Genomic DNA, 20,965 nt, shown 5'->3' on the forward strand with positions numbered 1-20,965 from the left:
AGCGACCAGTATGTAAAAATGGGAAGAGTTTAGATAAAACTCCATGTCTCTAATCTCTCTTTAAAAATCTGGCAACACTGCATCCACCTCAGGACATGTGGGTTGTTAGCTGTAGCTGGGGGCTGGGGTGTGGTGGGGGCGGGGCAGGGGAGGGATAGGACCGCCCCGGCCAGCCTGGCCTCAGTGGCCTTGACTTAGGGGTTCTCTGAGTCATTCCTCGTGTGATTTTCATTAAGTGAGCGACAGAGTATTGGTATTGCTATCAGCACGTTATTGGTGTTGGATTCACGTTCACAAGTCATTTCTGACTCACTGCGCCTCCCAAGACGGGACTTCCCGCACTCTCTGGACCAGGACCGACGGGGAGATGGAGGCAGAAAGGAAGGGGGCGCAGCGCCAGCTCAGAGGCTGCGTTTGGGGGCTGCGGGGCAGAACTGCAGAATTCAAGCCTCACGCCTCTCGTCATCGTGCAGAAGTGTGCGCTCGCTGAGCACGCGGCATGCATTTTTCACAGCGCGGCTGGGAGAGGGTATAATTGGAGGCGAGATGGCCCCACGTGTCCTGCGGGCCATCCAAGGGAGTTGCCCTGAGAACAGTGGCCGCCGGCGGCTCCGACGTCGTTTCCTCCTGCGCCTTCGAGCAGGAAAGATCCGTTCCTGTGTCCGCAGGCTGTGTGTCTGCTTGAGCGAGTGCCGCAAAGACCCGCAAAGTCCCGGTTCTGCGTAGGCAACACTGAAGCAAGCAAAGGCTCAGGTCATCTCATGACGGGATTTGTTATTCTTATTGTAGGAGCCAGTTTAACGATACAAAAAGAGGTCTTAGCATTAGATGCATGAGAAGTAGCAACGCGACAAACAGTGCACATCAGCGTTCCAAGTTCCGTTTCTGTTTAACCGTGTATGCGGAGAGGAAGGTGAAAGGCAATGACTCAAAATGTTAGCTTGTATTGGTGGGTAGGAAAGTCAGAGTTTGTTTTTTTTTTCTTATTCCTTTTTTAAAAACCTTGGCAATTAATTCTATTTACCAGGTTGAGTTTCCTTCAAGCTGCTCAGTTGAAATGCGTACCAAGGATCCAGGTGGAGCCCCGAGTGAGCACCAGAGGTGGTCAAACAATCTGTTGCAATAATGGTGGGCTGATGAGGACTGTGTTAGGTTGTAATCTAACAGACTTAATGGCAGCTGAACAGAATAGGGCTTTATTTCGTCTCTGCCCCATTGCCCCTTATAACATGAAGCCAGAAGAGGGTCCATCATGCTAAAGGATCCAGCCGCCCTCTTTCTCACCTCTCCTTACAGTGTGCTTTCAATCCTCACAAGACAAAATGGCTGCGTTGTCTCCAGACATTGCATCCCTAGTCCAGGGACAAAGAAGGGAAGGTGGGGAAGAGGGCAAATGCCAAAATCCCTTGATTGCTTTTATATTCAGGTGGCAAACCCTGCCTAAGGATTGCTTCTGACTTCTCGTTGTCCAGAACTGGGTCATTTCTAGCTGCAAGGAGAGCTGGGAAAGTAAATGTGTTTAATGGGCCCATTACTGCCTAAGTGAGGTTGAGATTCTGTCAGTGAAGAAGCAGCAGAGTGGATATTGACCAGGAACCTTGCAGCGTTTGCCTTAAATAACTTCACCATCACTTCCCATGAGTCTCACTGCGCTCCGGGCACTGTGCTGGATACAGGAATTGTTTTGTATCGGTGATCTGGGGACTGTTGTTATTCCACATCACAGAAGAAAAACCCAGACTCAGGAAAGTGAAGCCACTTCACCGCGGCCGCACAGAATGTCAGGGGAGACAGTAGTCTAACCCCGCAGTCTGGCCTTCGTGACTCCCCTCGGCTCTCAGGGCCCCAGGCAGCTCAGGGACGCCGAGGGGCTCTCTCGCCGGTCAGCTGGCTCACCAGACGTGCCGCTTCTTCCCTGGGCTACATCCGTCACGACTTAACTTCAACGACTGTGGCATTTATCAATCAGCCAGAAAGCAGGTCCAGCACCCGGAAGACGTCGCACTAATTCTGCACGTTGGATTTATTCCCTGTTTAAACCATGAGTTAAGTTCCACGCAAGGGGAAAGGAAAACGGAACAATTAAAGCAGCCCTCTCCCCGGGACAAGTTTGGGTTTGTAGAACTGTGTGTGCCACTGCGTGTGCGTGTAGGGGGGCAACCGAGCTGATAGAAATATCGTGGTATTTGGAGTCAGGAAACCCAAGTTCAAGTCCAGCTGGGTGACCTCCAACAAGACAGAAGCCACCGACCTTCAGTGTTCTTACCAATATGTAACAATGACAATAAAGCAACGTGGTAAAATCACCATGTGACCAGCAAAGCAGCATCCAGACAGCAGTGATCACAGCGACAATCACCATGGCAATTAACACCAGCAACGGGGTTACGGCAGCCCGCCTCCCTTCCAAGTCGGTCTCGTACAACTTGTTTGTACCGTTGTATCATGCATATCAAATATGGATAGCTTATAAATGTATATGCATATTTTGTATATGTACATACAATTGATGTATATGTTGATATGAATAGATATGTATCATCTATTGATCTAGAAATATGTATGTATATAGACACACATGTATACATATGTATGTAAGATATATTGCTATTGTATGTATGTCACTATGATATATACACAGGTATATCAAAATATGTATTTCTTTCTCCATGTTTTATTTTATTTTTTATTTCTTAGCCATAATTATAAATGACAGGCAGACCACTTTTTAAAATGAAAGAACACTCTTTTTGTAAACGCTGTTAATTATTTTTTATTGCTTCTTCCATCAAGATGCTTTCGAAGGGAGCCCTAAAAAGCGGAAGGAAATACCGGATCGCACCCCAGTGTCCACCACGGCGCTGGCTGGGCTGCAGTCTTTGTAGCGGGCGACGTGGGCAAAGCAGACGCTGAGCTAAACCGCCCCTCACGCTCCTGCTGAGCGATACGGCCTCTAACCCAGCTTCAGGGCCTCGAGCGGCTGCAGACTGTCTGCGGTTCCTGCAGTCCCAGCGACTCCTTGTGCTCTCACGGGGAGGGTGATCTCTCTCTCCAGGCAGATGGCCGCGTTCACGCTCATTTAGCCACGGCAGACTGTCCAGCACGGGCTGGCTGGCGTCCTTCTCCGGCATCTCCCACGTGGCTGATTGTGTTTGGTTCATGGAGGCTGTGATGGACGGAGCTGGCGGCCCGGGGTGTCGCCTGTCGACTGCGCAAACAGTCGTCTACAGCGTGGCCAGATTGAGGAACCCTAACCCGACACCTCAGCAAGGCCCCCGGGGCAGGGCCGACTTCTCCTTTAGGCACAGTGCTTAGGGATCCCAAAACATTTAGGGGCCCATGAAAATGTCCCAACTCCTTTTAGAGTCAGAAGGAAAAAATGGCTTGGAGTTTAAAAAAAGGGGGGAGGGGACGAGACATGTGTGGGAGGTCTGGGTGCCTGAGTGTGGGATGGGATGGCAGGGGGGCCGGGGAGGGTGGGGAAGAGGGTCCCACGAGCCACGCTGGAGACTTGGGCATCCACCCAGGGAGCACAGGGGACCACGGATACTCACAGGATGTCAGGAGGGGCGATGGGGACGGCTGGGGAGGAGGTGGGGGACCTGTGCGTTATCCGGGGAGAGCCGAGCGGATTCGGAGACTTTGCACCCACACCTGCACACAGCCCCTCCTCCCCGTGCCTCACTTCGACCTCGTTCGTTCTGTGCCTTCTCCAGCACCTGTCTGTGACCTACTAGCAGACAGCTGCGTTCCCCAGGCAGGTCTCTGTCGGAACTAACACTCTAGGACGACAGGCTCTGTTTTCCTGGCGTCTCGCCTGCCTCCCCGTCCCAGGGCTGGGACTAGGGCCCCCGGGGCTCGACCTGTAAAGAGGCTTCCTCTCTGTGGACCCTGGGCTCCATGACTCTGACGGGACTTCTCCCTGCGGCATGCGTCCTGGGCTGCGTGCAGCCGTCCTGCTCGAGGCCCGGCCTGCGCCCCTGGGAGTCCCATGTGGGAGACGGGCCTGACTGTCAAGAGTGAAGGTAACAGGAGGCATCAGATGGCTGTCCCCTACTGCACCCGGCTGCCCCCCGTGTCTGAGGTCCCTGGATGCAAGCAGATGACAGTCTTACAGAGTGCCGCCTTGAGGACCTCGTGGGGAACAGTGTGGGGACAACGAGGTCCTTCACAGTGCCAGCATCCTTTTATTTACATATTCTTTTCCATAAATAGTTGCTAAAAGCGGACTGTGTCCAGACGCTGAGCTAGACACAGGATGTAGCAGCGCCCAGACAGCCAAGGTCTCACTCAGGGTCTGGGGTGCGGGGTGTCGCTGTATTTGCACAAGCAAGCCGAAGGGAAGGTAGGAGAGCATCTGTGTCTGGGTGAGCTGGGCTCCTGGCACATCTGGCTTCCTGTTTCAGCGTCTGCAAAAGCGGCTTTGGGGAGCTTTGGCGCGGCCCCCAAAATGGTCCCTGTCAGCCAGAAACGTTAAAAAGGACAAAAAAACAAAACAGCACAGGGAAAGAGAGAGAAGCGTCACACAGCAAAGAAAGGTAATTGCAAAATAAAATGGAGACAGGACCCAAGGCTCACCTGGAAGGTGTTGGAGCTTCTGAAAAACGGCCCTGACTTCTGGCTAGATGGCAGAATGGGGGCGGGGCTTGGAGAATGCTGGTGCCCCCTCCGGGCTGCAGGGGTGTCCCTTGAACGCTCCCCCAGGCGACTCTGCCTTGCAGCCAAAGTGGGGATAGACTTCTCTGCTTCTCTGCTTCAAGGAACATTTTTGGCACTTTGTTAAAAGTTCCCAGCTGATAAAACAATCCGCACGCCTCCATCCTTCCATTCGATCTTAGGTCTTTATTCCTGTTTCTCCTCCGGCGTTGTGAAGGTCTTTCCTTTGTCTTGTTCCCCTAGTTTCTCCTCAGCCCCATCATCTTCACACACTCACCCCCCCCCACACACACACGCACACATGTACACACACATACACACATGCACACACATGCACACACACACACACTGCCTGCGGCTCAGCATGCACAAATGAACTGTGGATGAACAGCTCCCGCATGCACACAGCAAGGGTGTTCACTGCTCTGTTGCCGTCCCCCTGGGAACTCAGCCATAGAAACCCATGAAGACGAGATGGAGGGACCCTAAATAGCTCTGAGTCCCCATCTCCTACCGCAAGGGCTCGTGACGTGCACAGTGCTGAGACGGAGATGCTGGTGGGCGATGTGGCCATTGTCCTTCCTTCTCCAGTCCAGACTTCCCAGCTTGTATCCCAGCTTGAACACTACTGTGTTCTTCTGAGGGTGACAGCCAGAGAGGATGTCCAAGGCCTCCCCAGGGTCCCACCTACAACCAGATCACCAGTTCTCACCTGGGGCCAGGTGTCGGGGGGTGCTCCTGGCATCGGGTGGTGGAGGCCAGGGATGCTGCTCAGTGTCCTGCACGGGGCAGCCCTCAGAATGGACTGGCCTCGGACCTCAGTGCTGTCCAGACAGAAACCTCATGAAGTCCTTGAGGGCTGCTTGAGTTTCCTCCCTGCCTTGGCAGCCTTCTTGTTCATTATTGCAGAATCTGGGCTTGTATCGCTTTGACTCAACCTCAATTATTATTGTACAACTATGATTTATTTCCTAGATTTCCTAAATTAAGGCACTTGACTTTCTTAAGTCAAAGAAACGCATTTAAAGCGGAAACGTGTGTAATTACAGCATTGGGGGAGACCAGTAGTTTCATGTGCCACAGATGGCTAGGACCGGGGAAAATAAGGACAAAGAAGACACAGAGTTGATGTGAATGTCTGGCTGGAGACGGTTGTCTGCGGGTGAACACAAGGGTCCTTTTGTTGTGATGTCGTTACTCCGGGATCAGAAGGGGGTGAAGACAAGCTGACCCCCATGGGTTTCTCCTGAAGGGGAGGGACCTGGAGGGGTAGACTTCCTTACTCTGCGGGAGGACATGCCCTGTCTGTGCGCCCCGTAAACCTTCCCAGGCCGGGGGTAGTGCACGCCTCACACTCGGGGAGACCACACCCCCCTTCTTAGGCTGATGACGAGGCTGCACACCCCACGTCGGAGATTGGCAGAGAGTGTGCAGCACAGCTCCCTGGGTCTGCCATCTCTCTCTCTTTTTTTTTTTAAACTTTTGTTTTCTTTTTATTGATGTTAGAGAGAGAGAGAGAGAGAGAGAGAGAGAGAGAGAGAAACATTGATGAGAGAGAGCATTGATTGGCCGCCTCGGGCATGCCCCCCACTGGGGATTTGGCCCACAACCAGGGCATGTGCCTTGACCAGGAATCGAACCTGCAGCCTCTTGGTGCAGGGTCGACACTCAACCACTGAGCCACACCGGCCGGGCTGTGTCTGCCATCTCAACCAAGTTACTCAGCCTTTCTGAGCCTGTTCCGGACGCATAGAATGGGGCCTTGTCGCCGCCATGCTCAGCGGAGCTGTGGGCCGTCATGAATGAACTAAGATTCCAAGCTCGGCTCAGCACTGTGCATGGCCGCTGCTCACTGAGGCACCCTCTTATCAGCCGTGCATCCCCAGAAAAGCCCAGACAGTCTCCACTACGATTTTAAAGAGTGAAAACCTGCACATCTTTCCTGAGGTCCCCCTGCCCCACGAATACACACAGGCATGCGCCCGCACGGACAGGGGGCCAACGCTGCAAAGCCGAATCTCGCTGCCTGGTCTTCAGAGCCCGTGAGGACGGTCGATACAGCTTTGATTTGCCGGCTGGCTTCCTCCTTTCGCACACGACCTCTGATGTCCCTGGAGACCAGCCCCATGCTGCTCTGAATGGCCCAGCGCTCTCGTCTCAGCCCTGGAGAAATTCCCAGGAGGCGTGGACAGTCTTGGGGTCCAGGAGCTTGGAGAGGTGTTGGTTTAAAGCTGCTGGGGTGAAGGGCTCAGGAGGTTGTGGTGTCACATCTAAGCTCCCTATCCCTTGTCCCAAACAAGGCCTCCATCGGTGCCCCGACCCCCAGCATCCCCACCAAGTCTCCCTGTCCTAGGAAGACCCGGGCCAGAGCCCGCTGTAGCCCGGGGGCCCCAGGTTGGCCTGACCGAGGGGGCGTTTCTTGTGATCAGCGCCACCTCCCCACTCTGAGGTGGGTGGACAGCACGTGGACGTGTGTGCATGTGTGTGAGTGTGTGTGTGTGTGTGAAAATACTGAGGTGCAGGGAGCCATTCCACCGCTGTGGATTAGAGTCCCCGCTTTTGAGAGATGACATCCCTATGCAGGAAATGAGGGTAATAATCTCCTGATCTCCCAGGGCTGTCTTGAGGACCCAGTGGTCAGCGTTTTCAGACACAGCGTGGAGGCTGGCCCACGGTGACCCTGATCTTCAGTGGCAGGGACTGGGACTAGTTTCCGGTCACACGGAGCTTTACATTGAAAAGAGACCCTGTGGCTCAGAGCTGGGCCAGGCAAGGGGAACTCTGAGCTGGAGCTGTTTCCAAGGAGGGAGCTTCTGTGCAGCTGCCGGACCCTCCAGATGCCAGGTGGCGATAACGTGATGGAGGAGAATACAGGAGGGAGGGGGAGATGGCCCGGCGGTGGGGTGCGTGGTTAGCGAGTCTCCAAAAGAAGGCCATGTCTGTGTACAGATCTAAAGAAAGTAAAAGAGTGACCCACTGGATTAGCAAGGAGCCTAGTTCAAGCAGAGGAAACAGCCTGTGCCAAGGTCCTGAGGCAGGACTGGAGCTGTCCTCTGAGGACTGGCAAGGAGGCAGGTGGGTGGAGCAGGGGGAGCTGGGGGAGCAAGTGCAGAGGCGGCTGACGCGGGGACCCCTGGCCAGGACTTCACAAGATGTGGGCTCCTGGGAGGATCACGAGAAGATGAGTGACAGGACTTCACTCACATCTCCAGGGGACCCCCCTGGCTACTGAGAGGACAGACTAGAGGGCCAGGCAGGCCCCGGGAGCCCAGCGAGCCCAGGAAGAGACGGTTCCATAGTCTGGGTGAGAAATGGTATGTGTTGGACCTGGGTCACATTCAGAATCTATTCGTTAACAAATTCGGAGACACATGGATGTGGGGAGCAGGGACGAGGGGGACTCTTGCTTTCCATCACTGAGCTCTGTTTTGTCCAGGCCACTGCGTGTCTGGCCCCCGTGAGCATGTCTCCTGCCTTTATGGTGGGGACCCGAGAGGGTGGATGCGGGGAGGCTTGAGCTCGGGGGCAGCTCCCGGGAATGGCCACAAGGGTGTCAAAGCAGGCAGGGGACAGGCCCTTGAACTTGGGGCGGACAAGCTGTGGGTTGGCAAGGTTCATAGCCCGGGCAGGAGCCAGCACCTGTGGCCTGATGCTGGCTGGGGAGCAGAGTAAACAGAAATTCAAAGGCGTCCCCTGCGGAGCAGGGCAGGGCAGAGACATGCTCAGGGTGAGTCCTGAGGCTGCTGACGTCACACCGTCAGGCTGGGGTTTGGATCCCCGGGAGGTCAGGGAGGGCCTGCATGCGGAGGGCAGGTGCCCCGTGTTACTGCAGCTGAAGGAGGCAGGGAGGCGGTGGAGGGCTTTCCTTGCGCTCCGTGGGGGCCAGGGGCGCGGGGTCGGGCTCTCCATGTTCCCTTGTGACGTGGCCAAGGGGACTGGCTTCAGTCCTGGAGGAGAGGGGACCGAAAAGGGCCTCTGGCTGCCAGGGGGCCAGTGTGGCATTTGTGCAAAAACTCCTTGGAGTGAGGTGCCTTTCTGAGTTGCGGGTCCCTGGGGAGCAAGTGACTGGGGAAGCCCCAGGGAGAGAGGTTCGTGCGCACTCTGCAGCGGTGGCGGAGGAGGGGAAGGGAGAAAGGGAGGTGGACACCAGAAGGAGGGAGGAAGGGTCAGGCGGAAGCGGGGATGAGCACTGGTCACAGGGCTGCCTACCCCGCCGCCGGGGACGACCGAGCACGTGCGTGGTGGCAAACCCGGTCCAGCCGCGCAGGCCTGGTGCTGGGCGCGCGGCCTGGAATGCTCTCGCTTCCTCCTCTCAGGACTCCTACCAGACCTGAGGACGGGCTGAGCTTCCTCTCCCTGCCGCGGGTCTTGCCTGTCTCGTGTGGACTCGTGCACCTCCATCAGACAGGCCTGCCCCCCAGGGGACATTTGGCAGTGTCTGGAGACACTTTTGGGTCAAGACTCAGTGGGGGTCTGGGGAGCTTGCTTGTAGCATCGAGGGGGTAGAGACCAAGGATGCTGCTGAGCACCCTGCAATGCCAGGATGTCCCCCTTTGCAGGGAGGAACCCAGCCCCGGGTGTTGGTGGCATGGAGGCTGAGAGACCCTGGTGCTGAGGGCGATGGTGGGTGTGGACATCACCCTCAGCCATCTACCTGGTGGCTCTTTAAAAGCCAGATGCTGTACTGACCTTCACACTCACAATGTCCCGTTTCTCGCTCAGCCGCCCGCAGGAAGACCTGTAAGTGGCCCCATGTGACAGGTGAGGCCATTGAGGGGCTGTCCCTGGCCTCCTGGGGCACGAGGGCCTAGGAGGAGACAGAGGACGTGGGGGCTGCCTGGGGTGAGTCATGGTGCAGCCCCTGTTTTTTTTGTCACAGTACCAATGACAGCTGGGATTACTGTCTCTGTTTGAGATGTCTCACTGGATGGTGACAGGGACCCGAGGGCAGAGACCAGTCTGGGTTACCCATCAGTTAGATCCCCAGTACCTGGAGCAGGCCAGGCACCTGGCGGGCCCTCGGGAACCGTCTGTAAGACAAATGAATTGGGGCAGAAATACCCTCAGGGGATCGCCAGAGTCATGCCCATAAGTAAACCTCTCCCCTTGAGTTTGGGCAGAACCTGTGACTTGCTTCTTGTCAACAGAATATGGCAAAAGGTGAGGGGGTGTCACCCCGTTGATTAGGTGACGTTATGTAGGACGCCGTGGAAGCAGACTGGGGAGACTCCTGCTGTCACGAGTGGTCCATGGAGTCCGGCGGCGGCAAGGACCTGAGGGCGCCTCTAGCTGGCAGCCAGTACCCAGTGGGGGCCTGGTCTCCCACCAGCATGGGAATGAAGCCGCCGACAACCAGGACGACGACCCTGGAATCCGGCACATCCCCAGTCCAGCTTCCAGATGAGAAGGCAGCCAGCCGACACCTTGACTGCAGGAGTTTGAGCCCCTGTGTGGAGGACCCGGCTTAGCCATGCCCACACTCCTGACCCACGGGAGCTGTGGGCTAACTGGTGTGCGCTGTTTTAAGTCACTAAGTTCGTGGTAATATGTTATACAGCAATAGAGGACTAATACAGTTATAATGGAAAATAATGGTGTAAATGTTACATGTACACCAGCAGACATTCACTGGATGGTATTGTTATTATATTAGCTCACTCATCCATCCATCCACCCACCCCTCCACCCACCCATCCACCCACCCATCCACCCATCCACCCCTCCAACCACCACCCATCTACCCCTCCAACCACCACCCACCCACCCCTCCAACCACCCACCCCTCCACCCCTCCAACCACCCACCCCTCCACCCCTCCAACCACCCCTCCAACCCCCACCCATTCACCCCTCCACCCACCCACCCACCCATCCACCCCTCCAACCACCCACCCACCCACCCCTCCAACCACCCACTCATGCAGGAAGTTCTGGGCCCTACAGAAGCACTGATGCTCTAAGCAGCGACACCTGGACCCCTGTGCATGGCTCCACGTCCTTTGTCTGCACACCACTTGCAGATGTGAACTCTGACCAGCTGCGAGAAGGCACGAAGAGTCTTACCATGTAAATTTGATCTCAGGAAACAAAGCGCGCACACGTGTGTGTGTGTGTGTGTGTGTGTGTGTGTGTGTGTCTACGAAGTTAGTCAAGAGCAGGGTGGGTGAACCCTCCGTATTGTTCTCTCTCCCCCCACTTGGGCACAAGCCCTGAGTGGCCGCAGGGTGTGAGCGAGGGAACAGGAGCTTCTGCGTGGGTGCAGACCTCAGGATGGCCGTCAGTGGGGCGACCAGACACAAATGTCAACCATCTACAGCAAATGTGAGACTGTTTAGGTACAATTTAACAGCAACGAGTCATCCTGCAGACATAAACATTTTAATCGGAGTGACAATTTATTCAAACAGTTTGACAATGATCACACATGCTGAACAGATGGGCTGGGGCAGGGCCCAGAGAGAGCTGGTGGTGGGAGGCCCGGCTGGGGCTGGCTGGCCTGCTGGGAGGGGCACAGTGGAAGACAAGGGGCTCCTTGCCCCTTCCTGCCAGCAGAGAGGCTCCCAGAATGACCCCAGCCCCCCCCCCCCCAGGGCACCTGCCTGGACTTTGATGTCCCAAACTGCTGGAGCTGTGAGGAAAGTTCTGGGTGGAGGAAGGCCATTCGTCTGTGTGGAGAATGTCCCAAGTGCCTGTCATGGGCCAGGCACTGTGCTGGATGCTGTGCTGTGTACATGCATGTGTGCATGTGTGCGTGTGCATGTGTGCGTGTGCATGTGTGTGGAGACAAATCTGGTATAAATGTCTTGGGTTTTTGCATCTGGAGCTCACAGCTGCCTGAGCCAGGCCCCAGGACCAGGATTTTGGTCAAGCGCTTTAGGAAGTGACCCAGAAACAAGGTATTACCAGCTACTGGGGCATCTTAGCCTAGTCGAGCTGACACATAAAATGAGCCACAGACCCCCACTGTCTTAACACCATGCAGAGCCTTCTCCGCGGTCCATCCTGACCAGGTTTATGGCGGAGGGGAGACATTTGGCCGATTCAGATGCGGGTCACTCCAGCCTATACTTTTCTTCCTGTGGATGACGCACTCAGTGGGGAGGGCACGAGGAACTGTGCGGCCCCCTGTGACGGACACGTGACAAGCTGATGCTCTCCCCCGAGCCGGGCCGAGTGCACCCCTGCCTCTGTCTCCGGTTTTCTGAACGCAGACGCTTCCCAGTTTATCTGCAAATATAATCACCAGTTACCCACGCCCCGCCCCCCAAGCTAGTGGAATGGTTTCACAATTTAATTTAATCACCCACTGAGTTTCCAAAATTAATTTCCTGTTAGAAATAAATATTGTACTATGAATTATAAATCAGACCAGGCGGTAATTTACGGAGAAGCTGCAAGCGCAAACTTCGACCTGTTTCTCTGCAGCAGGCGGAGTGGGAGGGGCTAGCGCCCCCGGACGGACGGGAGGCCGCGTCTCGGTGGAGGCGGCCAGAGGAGGCTAGGGCTGCCGGTGTGCGGGGGTCCCGATCCAGCTGCTGCCGTGACGTGTGACGTGTGAGTGGTTTGTCCAGCTCCGGAAGAGTGTGGCCCGCTGTGGGCTGGGGGAGAACGAGGACACAGGTCTTCCTGGGTGTGTCCCCATGAAGCAGTGGTGACAATAAGGACCACGGGAAACACCCGTCGCCACGGGTGAGGACAGCTCCCGAATTCACGCGTATCGACTGATTTCATCTCCCCGCGACCCGACACCCCAGGTTCTAGTTTTAGCGGCATTTCGTCCTTCAGCACACGGAGGCACGGAGAGCTAAGTCACCTGTCGTAGGTGACAAGGCAGCCGACGGCAGTGTCCGGGGTGCGTGAGGCCACCGGGTTCCAGAGCCAGGGTCCACGCTGTCACACCGGTCCTGGCCGGCCCCTCCCACCCGTCCCCACCTTGACAGCCATCCCGCCCCTAACCCGTCCCAGCGTCCACTGGCCCCGGTCTGTGTCCTCCAGCTCCGAGCCCGGTTCTTCCTTCTCCACAGAACAGACCATCTTCCCCCTTTCTTACCCACACAAAGAAACGGACCCCTGGGAGCGTTTCCCATCACAGGGGGCCCACCTCCCGTACGGTGTGACCCCAGGGAGGTGACCACCTGGGGCGGGAAGAGCTGGCGGAACATCTGCCCAGTTTTCCTGGGCGCACCAGTTCCTGTTCTGCCTCTTTCATCGGGCCCCAGGCCGGGTCCCCTGGGCCACAGAGAAGCAAAGCAAATATTTACCTGGGCCTCTTGGCTTCAGTTTAGGCTAAAAGCCCTTTTAAAAAGTAGAAATGGAAACAGTCAGATCATTTTCTCCCCGTGGGTGGAACAGAACGGGTCCCCTGAGCGGTGGGTCGGCGAGGGCTGTGCCCGGGGTGCGGGGACCGTGGCCCCTGAAGGCCCTGTTCCGGCTGCGGTCCCCGCGACCGGAGGGGCAGCGTTAGTGGGGTGGCAATGGGCATGGTGAGGGTGGGGAGCTGAGATAGGGTGAGAAACTCGGGACCCCCACTTTTAGTGATTGGGGGTTCCAGACATGGTAGCGGAAACTTCTCAGCTGTCGGAAGCTTTGGGTAAATTGATCTCCACTGCTAACTCCCAGGACTCATGCTTACAGATTCCAAAATGCCCTTTGGAGAAATTCTTTCTTTTCCGATCACGGAAAAATATGCATGACGTCAGTTTTACCTTTTTACGTGTGGGGTTCAGTGGCGTTGCGTACACACACTGCTGTGTGGTCAGCACACCGTCTCCTGCAGAACCTTGTCCTTCTCCTGAGCTCAAAGCCGCTAACCCTCAGCCCCCGACCCCAGCCCCCGACCCCAGCCCCCGGCGGCCACCACTCTCTTCTCTGAGTCTGGGGACCGGACTCCCCTGGGTCCCTCGGGTAAGTGCAGTCATGCAGTGTTTGTCCTGTCACTTAGCACGACAGCTTCACGGTTCGCCCGCGTCGCAGCAGGAGGTGCCTCTCCCGTCATCCGTCATCTGACGGGAATGCACCTACGGTGTGCCCGGGCTCCCCGACCTCGTAGCTACGCTCCGACGTTTCTCAGCTGAAAAGACCCACCCAGGTGACCTGCTCGTTTAGCAACCGCACGGAATGACCATGGTGCATTTACAGTGGCGATGGCCACCACGCTCCTGAAGGATGGACACGGAGGGCGCGCCCCGGGACACATGTCCATGTGTACGACCAGGAAGGAGCAGCGAGCGTCTCACCAGAGACCCCTAACTCGGGTCGGGCCGACGTGAACTGGCCAGTTTTAAGAGACGACAGCGAAGGTTGTGGACACTTGCTGCCGCCCCAGCCCACCAACCACCGTGATGCTTTCAGTGCCGTTGTCTTCCTGAGACGTGTCCGCAGCTCCGGGCTGTAACACGCTCTTGACTGGGTTCTGACATCTGGTTTGGTTTAAACACGAACCGGCTGGGCTTTGCACAGCGCCCCCCCTCTCCCACAGAACAGACCAGCAAGTCCTGGGAGCGGCCTGAAGCGGCTTTGACTGGACCCTGGGCCCTGTCCCAAAGCACAGTGTCTGACCTGGAAGAGGAGAGATCCAGAAAGGGGGCGATGTTGAGCTCACAGGCTCCCACAGGCTCGCCCTTTCCCCAGGGGCCGCGCCCTGGGCCAGAGTCCCTCTCCCTGGGAAGAGTCCTCCCCCTGCCGAATCCCTCTCATCGGAAGGAGGGTCACAGGCTCACTTTGCCCGGCAACATTTCTCAAGCGCACCCCATAGGCCACCTGCCCCGAATCGCCTGAGGACAGCGAGTCACCCACAGATTTCGACCATCTCCCCGGGACAGTCTTTGTTCACCAAAGGCTGAGGACCGACAGATTCTCTTACGTGAACATTTCTGTAGCAGACTTTGATACTTGCATAATGAAATAGAAATCGACTTACCTAGAGGTTCTCTTCTCTTTCACAGCCTGTTTTTCCCTCCCTCCCTCCCTCCCTCCCTCCCTCCCTCCCTCCCTCCCTGCCCCCTCCATCCCTCCCCCCTCCTTCCCTCCTTCCCTCCCTCTCCCTCCCTCCCCCCTCCCTCCCTCCCTCTCCTTCAGAGAACGGAAGACATTGCCCAGAGATCTCTCAGCATCTCCCCTCTAGGACTTTCTGCTTCAGGAACCTGTATATTTAAACACTTTCTGGAGGATGTCAGTTGGCACGGGTTTGGGGACAAGCAGGGAAGAGACGTCACCCTGCCCCCCACCCCATCCCAGGGAGCATTGTCCCTCTGTCTCTGTGTCCCCTACTCTTCTAAGCACCAGTCACTGGATTGAAGGCCCACCCTACTCCCCTGTGACCTCAATGTTATCAGCCACGTCTGCCAAGACCCTGTTTGCAGATAAGGTCGCATTCCAAGCTTCCAGGTGGACAGGGATCTGGAGAAACAGGACTCAGCCCAGAACAGCTTCCGTTACTTTTTGTGCTCGGTGCTTTGCAGACATTATCCCACTCCACCCTCCAAGTCCCCTGAGGAGGAGGGGACATGGCCAGGGTCCTCTTGCCCCTGAGAAGAGAAAGCAGCCTCAGGGTGTGTGAGCATCCTCACCTTTGCTGCAAAGTTCATCTGCGTTTCCAAGAGCGGACCTGTAGCTGGGCCCCCAGCTTGATGCTTCCCCCCAAACGCCAGTCCGCCCACGAACGCCCACCGGGCCTGCAAGCGCCCTGCGTTCACAGGCTGCGCGGCCAGAAGAGCCGTCTTGGTTGTAAAGCAGACACAGCAGAGCGGCTGGGAGGCCGCCGGGAAGCAGGAATGGGAGGCCCAGGTCCAAGTTTACGTTGGCGGCGGCGAGCACAGAGCTGCAGCGGGGGATGTTTGCAGGATGCGCAGGGACAGCGCCGAGGCCGCCGGCCAGCCTGCTCGCGGGCGCTGGGCGCTCACTCCTCGGCTGGAGGGGCCATTTCTTCCTCAAACCTTCCAGCAACCTCTCACCCTGGAGCGGGCCTCACCCTTCCTGGGGACGCAGCAAATGCTCCCCGCTTGACGTCGATAAAACGCAGCCTGTGACGTCTCTCCGGGATGCTTGTTGGTGGGTCCTGAGGACAGAACCAGGGGGTTTCCTGGGCCTGTGGGGAAAGGACACCCCGGTCTCTACCACCCCCTGAAGAGAATCGTTTATTCACTTGTGCTTCAGCTGATACCGAAAGCCTGACCAAGCTTTTTATTTTTATTTATTTATTTATTTTAACTTTCTTTTTCTTTATTGATTTTAGAGAGAGAAGAAGGTAGAGAGAGAGAGAAGCATCGATGAGCGAGAACATCGATTGCCCCCCACGGGGGATCGGGCCCACAACCTGGGCATGTGCCCTGACCGGGAATCGAACCGGCAACCTCTTGGTGCAGGGTCGGCGCTCACCCACTGAGCCACCCCGGCCGGGCCTGACAAGGCTCTTGAAGCTTCACTTTCTGGCCACCCACTCAAGGCTGGGTCTGCTCTGTCAGCCTCCTGGCCAGCACCTGTCCTGCTTCCTAACCCGAGCTTCTCGGGCTCTGATCATGGGGACCTGTGTGACGAAGGCACAGCCGGGGCCCCCTCTGGAGATCCTGGCCCTGTGGCCTGGGTGGGGTCACCACCCAGCGGGGTGCAGAGTGAGCTCAGAGGAGGCTCTGGAAACATCCTCGAGCTCCCGAATGATTTTGCAAAATTAGAGATTTTTAGGGAGGATCCAAACCAGTGTTTTGCACAGCGCGGGGCCCTGGTGGAGGGCGGGTGACTTTAGGTGGAGCGAGGATGTGGCATCGGAGACCTGACTCATGCAGTGTCAACGTGACCCCCTTTCCATCCGGGGGAGCCGGGGGAACTTCGTCAGCAGCAGGAGGCTCCTGGCGCCTCCCGACATTTCTCATCTCCTTGTGAACAGACAGAGGCCCGGGCCCCCAAGGCGCCAGCTTCCGCTGGACGTGGGTTGTCTTGGTGAGGAATCACTCTCAGTCACTCTGAAGAATACAGAAATGATGATTTAAAAGCAACCATTTCAAGGTACCGTGTCTGTGTGGTACCTTCCATGGATGACAAGGAACCCTAGCTTCCGTTTGTGATGGGGAGACCAGGGTCCTTTCAGATTCGTGACAGTTTATTAAAAACGGGAAGTGAGTCACAGAAAGACATTCAGTGACGGGTTAGAGCCCAGGGCAGATGGGGCCCCCGGTGCGTGGTGACTCGGGAACAATGGAATGTGAGAGGTGCCACCCAGCTCTGAGTCTTCTGCAGAGAAAACGGAGGCTTGGGGGGCGTGGGGACCTGCCCGTGCCCACATGGCGTCTGGGGGTGTCTTCGCTGTGACCTCCAGGCAGCAGCAGGCCACTCTGCGGAGTTGACCCCACAGAGGCCGTTTTCCCAGGAACCCGGGGATCTAAGCTCCCTGGGGACCTGTGATTCTCAAGAGTCTTTAAAACAGATGGAGTTAAAACCTCTGGACGGACCTCCCCCCGCCTGTGGGGGCTGTGGGGAGCCAGGAACTGTGAAACTTGACTGTCCTCTCTCTGGTGACCTGCCACAGCACACAGGCCCGGTCTGGGGGTCACCCGGAGGCGGCGGGAAATGGACGCATTCTTTGGGACTGACACAGTCATTCCAGTGATCTCGCCCAACAACTGAAGTCTTGTGATTCAAACCTGGATTGCATTTCGTTTCCAAGCGCTCGGGAGCTGGGCTGCGGCAGCCTTGTCATCGATGTGAAGACGTGGAGTGTGGATTTCAAGTCTTCCCCCCACGGCGAGCACACCAATTCCTGGAACTCCGCGGCGCGCACACACACACACGCACAATTATGTATTTTGTCAATCTGACAAAAAACAGGTAGAATTTTGATTGATTTACAAAAAAAATATAAACATGTTAATTACCTATCCTTTTTGTTCCAAAGTGATATTTTTTTAAATAAAAATCAGTCCGGCCAGTGTGGCTCAGTGGTTGAGCATTGACCCATGCACTAAGAGGTCACTGGTTCGATTCCCGGTCAGGACACATGCCCAGGTTGTGGGCCCGATCCCCAGTGGGGGGCGTGCAGGGGGTGGCCAATTGATGTTCTCTCTCATCGATGTTTCTATCTCTCCTTCTCCCTCTCTCTTTAAAATCAATAAAGAAAAAAAAATTTTTTTTTAAAGCAGCTGCCTATACTTGTATATAAGGATTTCTGGTACCAAGAATTAACCGATCAGATGCAACCTTATTATGCAACGTGACCAAGAGGGTGCAACTCTATTATATGACCTCTACATTTATGGTTCAAGACAGGGCATTCACCCTGGGCTATTGTGTTGGCTGTTGTCATTCTCATTTCGGACAGCCTCAGGGGTAAGAGGTCGGTGCCCCTGACCGTGAAGTCAGGTAGCAGGTGTTCTAAAGATTCTGCAGCGCACCAGCTGCACGTCGTGGTCTCGAACACAGAGGAGTAGCTTGTGCCCGGTGTCTGCAGAGCTCTGACTTCGGTTCTTCTTCATCCCGTCCTCCTGTCCTCCTGTCCCCGCTTGTGGCTGGAGTGAGCTGGCCGCATGCTGAGCGGGACACCACAGGAGGTGAGCTCCTCGTCTGGCTCCCTGGGAGCAGAGCCTGAGCTGGAGACTCACCGGTGGAGGGCGGGCTCTCGGGAGATGGATGCTGGGAAGGCAGCTGGGGCAGGCGAGGAGCTGGGCAAGGGTGTGACCTTGCTCAGCGTCCAGCCTCCCGCATCCGGTGGGCAGCCTGGGGGGGGGGGTGGATTCTGCCGCAGAATTGAATCTACCTCCAGTGTGAGGCAAGGCCCTCAACCCCCTTGTCAGCCCGCCGTGGGCTGTGGGACGCCCTGTAGCAGGGAGGAAGCGTCCCCTGGTCAAGGGCACTTTTCCAGAGAAGGGGCAGCGGTCTTAGGAGGTGGTGGTGTGCTGGAAACCCGCTCTCTAGGTTCAGGAGGAGACTCCTGAACTGTCTCTTTTGCCCATTGCTGTGGTGTAAATACTCCCTCGACGGCCAATTGCAAAGCTAACAGCGGGCTCACAAAATTCCTGAATATTTAACAATCAGCTCACACAAGCCAGGAGGAGCTGGCCCAGCACACCCCCTCATTAGCAGTCACCCCGCCAGCGGGTGAGGAAGGGGACCCGTGCGGGAGCTCACCACAGCCTTCCCACCAGACTTCCTCCTTCCTCCCTCAACTGGAACCTTGAGCACCTAACAGCTCTAGCATGACACCCCTGGACTAAACCCTCACGAGTCCCCTCTGTCCTCAAGAGAAAGTCACCCCTCACCTTGGCCCGAGAGCCCTGCCCCGTGAGCCCTGCCCCTCTGACCCTGCCAGCCCCCCAGCCTCGTCTCTCCCCACTCACCCTCTCGTGGACTTTCCCCTCTGGCCACACTGGACCTCTCTCCTGTCCTTGAAGTCCTCGCCCTCTCCCCTCGGCAGGCCTCCACTTGCTGCTGTCTGGCCAGCAGAGCCCCTCCCGGGCCCGTCCACTGCGCCCGACCAGCAGCTCCGCAGCCAGACCGTCCACTTCAGAGCCCACCTCGTTTGCGAGCAGGGCCTCCAGGACGTGCTGTGTGAGCTTGGGCAAGTGCACCCCTGTTTCTGGGCTCAGTTCACGGTCTGTCTTCCACCCTGGTCACTCTTTGAAGATAAAGACTCCGTGTGACTTCATCACTCTGAGTCCCCAGCACCCAGCACAGGGCCTCATCGTAGATAAATGGGTGAATGAGTGATTCGGCCTATCAGTCTGTCAAAGAACTGATTAATGCCCCAGGGGTCAAGGCACCTGCCCAGGCACAAATGTCATGCAGAAGAGCGCTCTCCAGTCTCTTCTGCTCTGGGGAGATGAGAATGTAGCTGTCGGGAGGGGCTCGGAGCTGCCCAGGGTCGCGTTGAGGGTGGACGACCCCTGCACACCGCTCCGTTTACTCCTCACGGCGAGTCCAGGGGAGGACAGAGCCCTGCCCCTTTTAGTGACGAGGACTTTGAGGAGGTCAAGATATTAAATCACTTGCTCAGGGCCACACATCCCTCAACTTCATGTCATCGCCAGAGGTCCCCGGCCTCTGCCCGCACCAGTGCGCGGAGCGGTGCCCTCACTCGGCGGGCAGCCTGTGCCGCGGTGTGGCCGCGCCTGCCTCGGTCCCAATGTCCCCTTTGATGGGGCATCTGCCTGCCGTCTTCCTCTCCCCTCTTCCGCAGGGGACATCTCCCGGTGGCGAGCAGCCCAGGCGGGACGGGGAAGGGGAAGCAGGTTGCTGTTTGTAGGTGGAGAGGTTTTGCAACCGAACTCCTGGGCAGTGAAGGGTACATCTTGCCCAAGGGAGGTCGGGCTTTGCCCTGGGCTCTTCTTGCCTTTGTCCCGCCTGATAGAGCATCTGCTTAGCTGGGGTCCTGGGCCTCGCCAGACGGTCTGTGCTGACAAGACGATGCAGGGTGGGTGCCGGGGGCCACGTGAGGACAGCTGCACCCCCAGAAGAGCTGGAGACGAAGGGCAGCCACACAGGCTGTCGACCACGCCTGCACGAGCAAGTCCCAGTAAGTCCCTGGACACCGAGGCTCGGGGCGTGTCCCTGGGCAGCGCCTTGCGTGTGCTGGGCCGAGTCATTGCCCAGGGGCGTGAGTGCTGGCCCGATTCCCGACGAGTAGAGAACGGAGGCTTCGCCCTTGGCACTTTCCTGGGCTCTGTCCCTACGTCTCTTTCCTCGACTGATTTTTTTTTTTTTATTGATTTTTAGAGAAAGAGGAAGGGAGAGGGAGAGAGAGATAGAAACACTGATAAGAGAGAACATCGATTGGCCGCTTCCTGTCTGCCCCGCACTGGGGATCGGGCCCACAACCTGGGCATGTGTCCTGACCGGGAATTGAACCGGCGACCTCTTGGTGCAGGGTCGATGCTCAGCCACTGAGCCACACCGACAGGGCTTGACTGATTTTAATCTGTAACTGTAACTGTAACTATAACTGTAACTGTAACTGAGTGAAACGGCTTTCGGTGAGTTCTGGGTCCCTTCTAGGGAATGATCAAAACTAAGAGTGCTCTTGGGGACCCCATACTCTGCAATTTCCATTTTGAAGGAACCTCTTCTGTGACCAGTCCTGGGCTGTAAGTGCCGAGGGGCCTCAGGTCACTTCCTGCTCAGCGCCGTGACATTCGGGAAGCTGGGCTGTCGGCTTTGCTGTGCCCACCTTTCCGTTAGCATCACGCCCAGAGAGGGGCAGTGCCGTCCTCACGCCTCAGGGCTGAGCTGGGATTTGCACCCTGGTCTGAGGTTCCGAAGTCACACTTTCCACTGTGCTCTGTCCGTCTGTGCGTCCAGCCGCAGCGCCGCAGGACCGGGCACGTGGG

The 20,965-nt window shown here is 56.7% G+C and overlaps 1 protein-coding gene across 1 annotated transcript in view; it reads right to left on the reverse strand.

Annotated features, from left to right (window-relative positions):
* Positions 1–18,118, reverse strand: part of CUNH20orf85 (chromosome unknown C20orf85 homolog) — an 87,748-nt gene extending 69,630 nt beyond the window's left edge. Inside the window, 2 exon segments of the mRNA XM_036244668.1 lie at positions 5,171–5,294; positions 18,038–18,118. Coding sequence (XP_036100561.1) covers positions 5,171–5,294; positions 18,038–18,118 — 205 coding nt within the window.
* Positions 18,119–20,965: the final 2,847 nt, after the last annotated feature.

The sequence above is a fragment of the Molossus molossus genome, unplaced genomic scaffold (assembly GCF_014108415.1).
Source record: "Molossus molossus isolate mMolMol1 unplaced genomic scaffold, mMolMol1.p scaffold_m16_p_6, whole genome shotgun sequence".
In the NCBI taxonomy this organism is placed as follows: Eukaryota; Metazoa; Chordata; class Mammalia; order Chiroptera; family Molossidae; genus Molossus; species Molossus molossus.